The sequence below is a fragment of the Myotis nattereri genome (assembly GCF_964212035.1).
Source record: "Myotis nattereri genome assembly, chromosome: 5".
NCBI lineage: Eukaryota > Metazoa > Chordata > Mammalia > Chiroptera > Vespertilionidae > Myotis > Myotis nattereri.
Genome location: NC_138080.1, coordinates 51932492 through 51941035, shown reverse-complemented (window position 1 = coordinate 51941035; position 8544 = coordinate 51932492). Strand labels below are relative to the sequence as shown.

Below are 8544 nucleotides of genomic sequence, written 5' to 3'. Positions count from 1 at the left end.
CTCCCTCCCTCCCTCCCTCCCTTCCTCCTGCCTTTTTTCCTTCCTTCCTTCCTTCCTTCCTTCCTTCCTTCCTTCCTTCCTTCCTTCCTTCCCTCCATAGAGAAAACATGCATTTACACTGGAATGAATCATAAGCAAACAAGAGGCACTTATACCTACAAATTGCAAAGGGGATTTCCTCAATGAATTTGGAATTTTACTTGCATGTACTGATTAAGAGCAAGTAACCAGCAAAGATATCTAAGCAACATTTAGCACTACTATAACTTGATCCCAACTTCAACTGAGAGCTATTCCAAACAATACGGTCAGTAAATTGGGTAACAATTCCAGCAACGCATATTTTGAATGGTAAAATAATTTGGTTAGACAAACTCAAAATCGAGTTTCAGAGGGATTCATTGAACATGAATTTATTGAATGGCGACCTTCTGCACTGTTAGGCATTTGGGATACAGAGATGAGCGTGATAGACCAAGTCCCTGCCCCGGTGGAATTTACAGTGGAGCGTGAAAAACAAACCAAAAAGCTGTAATTTTAATAGAGCATGAAAGAGGGCTAGGAAAGTGGCGCAAGGTGCTGTGGGAGCACATCGCAAGAATAACTTAGTCTAGAGAAGTGCGGATACCTCTGGTAGTGCGAGCTCTAGCTCGGCCTTTCTTGGTGGTATGAGTTTCGCTGACGTGGTGAGAACTGGTTTCCTCTAAGTTCCCGAAAGGGTCAGATGTTGAGCCCATAGAGTGAAACTCTTTCAACCCAGGTGACGAGTCCAACAAAGCAGCCTCGTCAGGGAACATATGACGGAATTCGTCTAGGCTACCCCTGGACGAAGAATGGAACGAGTCTAAATCAGTGGCGTCCCCACAGTCCGAGCCATCCTCAGAGGTGACCACCTCTTTCGTCACTTCTTTACGGCCGCCAGCACCTATAACAGTCTTAGTAATCGTTTTAGAGCATGAACTGCGACTGGAGGTTCGGCCACCAGAGATAACCTTCTCTTTACCGATCAGAAGCTCTTTCCCTCCTTCAGAAGTGACCAGTTTACCTGTGTGGTGGTACTCTTTCTTTGTCCCTGGACTTAGACTTTCTGAAGATTCTGAAAATGTGCCCCAGTCTGGGTTGTCAGGCCTGACGCTCCCATGCCCTGTGCTATCTGGCCTTTCACGGTTCCGAGTACCAGCACCACCAGGTCCAGAGCTCCCAGGTTTCAGATTCCCACTACTGCCAGGTACAGGCTTCCTGGGGGTTTCGGGTGCTGATCCTGCTCCATGAGCAGCAGAGCCTCCGCGGTGAGTCCCAGGTGTCCCAGGCCTCTCTATCTCCATTGCCATCTGCCGCATTTCCAGGATAGCCTTTAGCTCTGGAAAGGATGCCTGAAGCTTATCCCTGTCCACTCTGGGAACGAATTCTGAAGATGGTCTCATCTTTAACAGCGGTAACTGTTGTGTGTATTTAGGCGGAAGTAGGTCTTTGGCAATAAGATGTTCCACTTGCTTCTGCTGGTCCTCATAGTCCTGTAGATCTATCGTCCGTGCGACAGCCCTGCTGCATGACCCTTGGCAAGATCGGATCTTAATATCAATGTCCACCTAGGGAAAGGAGGAGAAAGATAAGGAAAGAAAGGTAGATCTAAATAAATAAAAGATGTCTATTGAGTTCTTAGTAGTTTATTTCTTGGAAATGGTTTTCATTTCTTTGACTTGGAGACCTACCAACCAATATTTTATTCTCCATTTATGTGGTAACCTCAGTGGAAGAGATGCTGGGTGTTGTTAGGCTAGCCAAGAGAAGCAATAGGAACTATTTGGGTTTATCTTAGAACAGATCAAGAGCAAGTTGCTATTTCCTGTGAAAGGAAACACTGACCAAGTGATCTTCAAGGAGGCTGAGGACTTGGAAGCTTGGCATTATCAGGAATTTGAATAAGATAAGCAGGGACTGAATATTTGATTTTGAAATATACTATCTGTGTGCCTGGAGAAATTTTACTTAATATCACTGAGCTTTATTTTTTTTCCACCTGTAGAGTGGGGGAATAATTCTTACTTTATAGTTAGATAATGGATATAGAACACATTGCTCTATGCACAGTAGGCATTCAGTGAATGACTACTGCCTCCTATTGTCCTACTGTTCAAAATATGGAAATCTGGTGACAGAGCCACACACTGTCTTACCTCCAGTCGCTTCATCTCTACCAGCTGAGCCTTGACATTTTTCTGCAGAAGTTGGATCTGTTGTACCTGTTCTATGACTTTGCGATTCAGGGTATCAAGTCTGCTTCTCAGATCTTCTGACACTCGGTAATATGAATTATCATTGTCTGAAATAGAAAATATGGATATTGAAGCAGCTACTGAGTGATTTGCTTGAAATAGCCAGTAAAAGAAGGAAATTTACTTAGAAATATTCCCCATGTTACTTTGATAATAGGTTGTTCTCTTGGTATTTAATTTGTGAGTTGCAAATCTATTAGGCGTTTGATTTTTGGACAATGTTATGTCCTTAGTCATCCATGGTTGTCAGTTAAGGTGCCCTACCAGCAATTAGAATTCCAAATAATTGCAGAAGAAAATCTTTTTGGAATTTTAAAGATAATTAGGAGATAAAATAATTAGTTTGATCACATTCCAATTATTTTATCATATCCTTACAGGGCTTGAACATGTTCCTGGATTTTCTTTTTTTTTCCACACAACTTTCTATTTTTATTTTTTATTGTATGTATTGTTATCAATTGTTCATTTTTTAGAGCAGTTTTAGGTTTCCAAGAAAATTGAGAAGGTATAGAGATTTCCCGTCTACCCCCTGCCCCAAAACATTCATAGTGCCTCTCATTATCAACATCACACATCATAATGGTCTTTTCTTTTTTAACCAAGTACGAACCTACATTGATACATCATAATCACCCAAAGGCCATAGTTTGCCTTAGGGTTCACTCTTGGTGTTGTACATTCTATAGATTTGGACTAATGTATAACTTGAATGTATAGGTTTTTGAGAATTCTATTGATATATCCTCTCAACCATGCCCAGTCTTCTAATTAGCCTATCACAGGCATTCTTCTCTCGGTCTGTTTTTTTTAAAAAAATATGTTTTATTGATTTTTTACAAAGAGGAAGGGAGAGGGATAGAGAGTTAGAAACATCGATGAGTGAGAAAGATCGATCAGCTGCCTCCTGCATGCCCCCTACTGGGGATGCGCCCGCAACCAATGTACATGCCCTTGACTGGAATCGAACCCAGGACCCTTCAGTCTGCAGGCCGACGCCAAACCGGTCAGGGCTGTCTGTTGTTTTTTATCTCTAGCACTGCTTTTTAATTCTTTCTTAGGATTTCCATTTCTCTGCTTACACTGCCCATGTTCTTGCATGAGCATGCTGTCTACTTTATTCATTAGAATCCTTAGCATATCCATCATATTTGATTTAAATTCCCAGTCTGATAATTCCAACACCCCAATCATGTCTGGTTTTGATGCTTGCTCTGCCTCTTTAATGTATGCTTTTTTCCTTGTAATTTTTGTTTTATTGAAAACCAGACATGATGTACTGGGAATTATGTTTCTGGATTTTATTACTAGGGTTTTCTTCCTATCTGTGGATTTGAAATTTTTCCTAAAATTTTTTTTATGTTTTTTTAGTTCAACAGGATCACTCTCTTGCCAATTATGTTGCACCATTGACTTTCAATTAGTCCAGTGTCTCCTAAGATATAAAGAGTCAAGCAAGGCTTTAGGACCTGGGGTCTCACTAAGCTTGCTGCCCAGGCCCAGAACAAACCCAATGCTTCCTGATCCTAATGTGGCTGAGCCCTTGTTCTATAAGAAAGCTAGAACATGACTATATAATTTTAATTAAAAATAAACTACAATATTGCATAATCTGCTTAGTGGAGTCTATGGGTAGAACTCCCAACTCCATCACATGACAGTTTTGGGTATTTAAGCAAGTTCCTTGACCTCTCTGCTTCCTCGTCTGTAAGATAGAAACAAATATGTCTACTCAGCAGGTTGGGCCCAACTTATTTTCAGTATGTACCTTTGAAAAGAAAGCACTTAAATTCTAGTCTTCAATCCAAAATTCTGACTTACATTAAGAACTCTTCTTGACATTATAACAACAACACAATTGCAAGCTCCTCCTTAAAAATTCAGCTATATCTTAAGGGCATGTGTTTCTACACGAAATATTTTGGAATGAAATCTCAGTTGCTATAAGGAGACACCATGTTTAGAATTTTTGATGTTGTTGTTTTGCTGTGTGTTATAAAATCAAAGCACTAAATATGTAATACTTACGGTTAGAGTTGGCAAAATGCCTTCTGTACTGTTCTATCATATCCCTGATGACTGAACTAGAGTCCTTATTGTTCTTCTGATAATCAAAGAGTGCATTTGTGAGCTTATTTATTCTGTTTGTAAAATCTTGATTGACTTCATCAATCAATCCTTGTACCCTGCAGCCGGAAGGGCATTTTTGGTGCTGAAAGTGAAAAGAAAAACATTACATTAAGGGCCTATCTCTTGGGTTCAATACAATTTTGAAGGTTTCCATGCAGCTCCTATTGCTCCCCTCCTCAACCTCGTCAGATCATCCTTTAATTTAAAAGTAATTTAGGAGGACTAGACAAAGATCATAGAGAAATTCTGAAATGAGGGGCCCCTCAATCATAAATTAGGCCTCATGAAATCCCGAGGCTATAATATTCAGGTTCCTAGTATCTATCTGAATAGACAACTAAAATCCAATCTCCTAATCCACTAATGACCAGAGTATGGGAGGTAATTTAAATAGTGCTCTCAGGACTAGGTTCCTTTTCATTTGCCTTTTTCCTTTGACATGTAAGAAACTGTTAGATTACTTCCATTGGAAAAGTTTTCTGTGACCTAATGGGTCAGCCTGTGTATGTTTCTAACAACACAAGGAAGGAGTCTCCCATTCCCCATGCCCACTGCTCACCCAGTCTTCATCAGCACAGAAGGGCCAGTCTTTCTCTCTGCAGGTAGATGCAGGTCTGAGGTCAGGTCTGGGGCCACGCACACCTCCTCCTCCAAGTATAAATTCACCTTTATCGGTCTCTGTAGTCTTTAAGGATTCATTTACAGACACAAAAGAAAGGAACAGTGAGAAGATAAGGAAAGACACTGGCATGCCTGTCAACCCCAAGAAGAGGAGGGGGCTTCCCAGAGGTTAGGAGTGCCAGAGTCAGGGCCTCTACGAGCTTCAGATTTCTGATCTTTCTAATGAGAATCCTAATACCCATTTTATGAAGTTGTGAGAATTAAAGGAGATAAGTTGTACAAATTTCTTAACTGTGTTTGATACTAAAGCATTTATTAAATGGTAGTCCTCTTCAAAGCTCTATTATGAAAGGGAAATTATTTGAAGCAACAAAATTGGTTAAAATTTACCTTTTCATTTTCACTAAGATCTGGAGATAGATAATTGGAAAATTCAACGGGTTCTTCCTCCTATAATTTCTGTTCCAGTAGGAAAAAGCCTGCACTGTCTTGGCTTAATGTCTGTCTCGCCTTTAAGTTTCTACTATGACCTTATGGGTCCATAATTTGAGCAAATATATTCCAAGGATACAAATGTGGTCAGTTCAACTAAACTCAGACATGCTTTTTAGGTTGCTCACTCATGTAATAGTTTCTTTGTGTTTGAAATGAGGGAAAGTAGAGTGAAAGTAAAAATAATGGTCCATGACTGACAACATTTTTGAACACCTTATAATAGAAACACAGATTTAAAAATTTTTCTATTGTGATCTATGAGATGAAATAAGATATAAAAAGTATTCTTCCAATAAGACTTTATATCCCAACGAATCAATGCAGGTTTTAGATTTTAGCTATTTTTGCCACCAACTTACAAGGACTTTGCTATTTTAACCTCAGTTTATTTTTATAATTAGTTAACATTTGTCATCTCATTAAAAAATACCCTAATAATAGTAATACTAATTCAGGTAATCAAGAACAACTTATTTAAAGTAACAAGTACAATCTTTTTGTCTAAGAAATAAAATTATAAATTCAAATATACTTCAGAATAAAATGGCCGAAACCGGCTCAGTGGATAGAGCATCGGCCTGCAGACTGAAAGGTCCCGGGTTCGATTCCGGCCAGGGGCGTGTACCTGGGTTGCAGGCACATCCCCAGTAGGAGATGTGCAGGAGGCAGCTGATCGATGCTTCTCTCTCATTGATGTTTCTAGCTCTCTGTCTCTCTCTCTTCCTCTCTGTAAAAAATCAATAAAATATATATATATATAAAAAAAGAATAAAATGGCACAACAATGCAAGCAGGTAAAAGTTAAGTATTTATGCCAATAACAGGGAGAAATAACTGAAAGTTATACATTATCCAAAACAGCATCACAGCAAATGATGTTAGTTTTATTTCCCATAAAAATGTTTACTTATTATTTTACTATACGGGAGAAAATTAAGTTAGAAACCATTTTTAGTCTTTTTCTGCTCTGTTATTCAGGTTTATGAGTGATGAAGGAAAATAAATAAATTGGAATAATCCACAGCCTATATTTATCATGTTTTTATAAGATTAAAGTGTTCCAAAAGCCTTGTTGAATAAAGTTTCTCTTCTTTTCTATAGGTTTCTGTAGTCAAACTTTAGAAGTTATTACAGTATTTAGTAATTACCTTAAAAGAATATAATTGCTTCCCAAAACCAAATTGCCTTATGAATTAATCTCTCCTGGCTTTGCTTTGTAATATATTTGCAAAAATAGCTTACTTGTTTTGTATTTGTCTGAAAAGAAACACAAAAACTACCTTTCAGAAAAACCATATTAAACCACTGTTCTGCTTATTCTGGACAAATAGCAAAATAATAATAATAATAATAATAATAATAATAATAATAGTTAGGTTTTAAAAACTTGTGTGAATTTTTTTTTATGTTAACTAGCATTAACTATCTCAAGGCTTTGTAGGAACTAAGCCGGCAAAGATATCTTTCCTTTAAAAAATATGTTGTAAGCCTGAGTTACAAATGTCAAAGCTTCCCCGGTGAATTTATACACGTTGATCCCCTAAGCCTCCCTCTTAGGGCCATGTTACCCTGTACTCCTGAGATGTGTGGCCCATCTGGGAACTTGCCTTCCTGGCCTAGAGCTGGGGGAGCCAGCAGTGTGGGCGGACATGCCTCACACTGACTCAGACCTTTGAGCTCTGTGAAATAACCGCCAGAGAGAAAGCAAGAAGAGGAAACACAGGCACCATACCCAAACTGTGCCCGCCACGCTCAGGACCAGGCCGAAAATCCACATGGAACACATCATTTCTGAGGGGCGTGGGGGTTGGCTCTTGAGGAGCAGCACTCCAGCTGCAAGAAAAGAGGACTGCCTTCCCTCCCAGTTCCCATCTCATTTAAACCTGCAGGCGATTCGATTAATCATTATCTTCATCCTGTTTGGATGGTCAACATGCATTCTACATTCCTTGCTTCTTCTCCAAGGTTGGTGTCCCAGCAGTTCTTGCTCAATTCCCTCATGCTTGTTTGCTTCCCATAAGCTGTTGCAAAAGCAGCAGGAGAGAGGGGCAGATCCCACATTCCAGGAACAAGGTGGCTTTGGAAATCCAGAGGGGAACATAGGAGAACACACCGAACTTGAGTACTTGAAGGAATATGGAGGCACGCTAGCTGTAGCCTACTGTGAAACAGAGATTTGACAAACAATATTTCACTCTATGTAGGAATTATGGTTGGATGATCTGACTTTTAAAAAATGACTAAAGGCCTCCTAAAAACTTACCTTGAACAGATAATTTTTCTCTATCCAAAATGGTTACGACAGCAGCCTCTGACTCCAACCATTCTAGGTTCATTGTCCCAGCTACAGCATTTCCCAGTTCTGAGCTTCTGGACACATTCGTTTCTTTACTAGAGGCCTGGTGCATGAATTCGTGCACCAGTGGGGACCCTCGGCCTGGCCTGTGGGGGCTGGACTGAAACAGGTGTGAGAATTGACCGGACTGAGAATTTATTTTATTGGTCTTCATATCCCCCCAAAAAAGTGTGGGTCCTCATTTGAGCGAAAAAGCATAGGTGGGTTCCACAGTTGTGAAGCTGACCCACTGCCTCAGGCTCCGTAGGCATGTGAATCTTGTACAAATGGATGAAAACCCAGGTTCAAGGCAGAGCTCTCCTTCACTGCTTGATATGTGGAAGGCTTTTTGTCTGATCCAGGTCAGCCCTTTGGTGGTTTTCTTGGATTTCCAGAGGCCACTGCAGAGCTCAGTGTGAGACCGAGAGCCCCATCCAGGCACAGCAGGGCAATGACGCCATGGGAAGTTGAGTCACACTTGTCTACAGTGGCTGAACCGGCAACCTTTCAGGCATGGGCAGGAATTTCAGGCTTCACTTCCTCATGTTTTCCTCTGCCCGCAGGAAGTGCCCTTCTTGGGAGGTGAACATGCATATGGAAGAAGTCCCCAGAGTGTAACCTGGGAGACTTCGGGTGATTTTGTTGGACATAATCTGATTACAAGTAAGTTAACAGAAAACATTCTAA

At 40.2% G+C, this 8544-nt stretch overlaps 1 protein-coding gene across 1 annotated transcript; it reads right to left on the bottom strand.

The window, feature by feature from the left end:
* Positions 1–390: 390 nt before the first annotated feature.
* FGA (fibrinogen alpha chain) lies at positions 391–7521 on the bottom strand. Its single transcript, XM_081093489.1, has 5 exons — positions 7255–7521; positions 4966–5091; positions 4305–4488; positions 2178–2323; positions 391–1589 (listed from the first exon to the last, which is right to left on the bottom strand). The coding sequence occupies exons 1-5, from the start codon at positions 7309–7311 to the stop codon at positions 606–608; spliced, it is 1497 nt and encodes a 498-aa protein (XP_080949615.1). The 5' UTR covers positions 7312–7521; the 3' UTR covers positions 391–605.
* Between the last annotated feature and the right edge of the window lie 1023 nt (positions 7522–8544).

Bases quoted from the DNA above. Each gene is read 5' to 3' on its own strand.
- FGA (XM_081093489.1), bottom strand. From the start codon at position 7,311: ATGATGTGTTCCATGTGGATTTTCGGCCTGGTCCTGAGCGTGGCGGGC. The intron at 4,489-4,965 runs GTGAGCAGTGGG...TTTCACTTTCAG, and splicing joins TCTGTGCTGATGAAGACTGG to CACCAAAAATGCCCTTCCGG. The intron at 2,324-4,304 runs GTAAGTATTACA...TTTCTATTTCAG, and splicing joins GCATTTTGCCAACTCTAACC to ACAATGATAATTCATATTAC.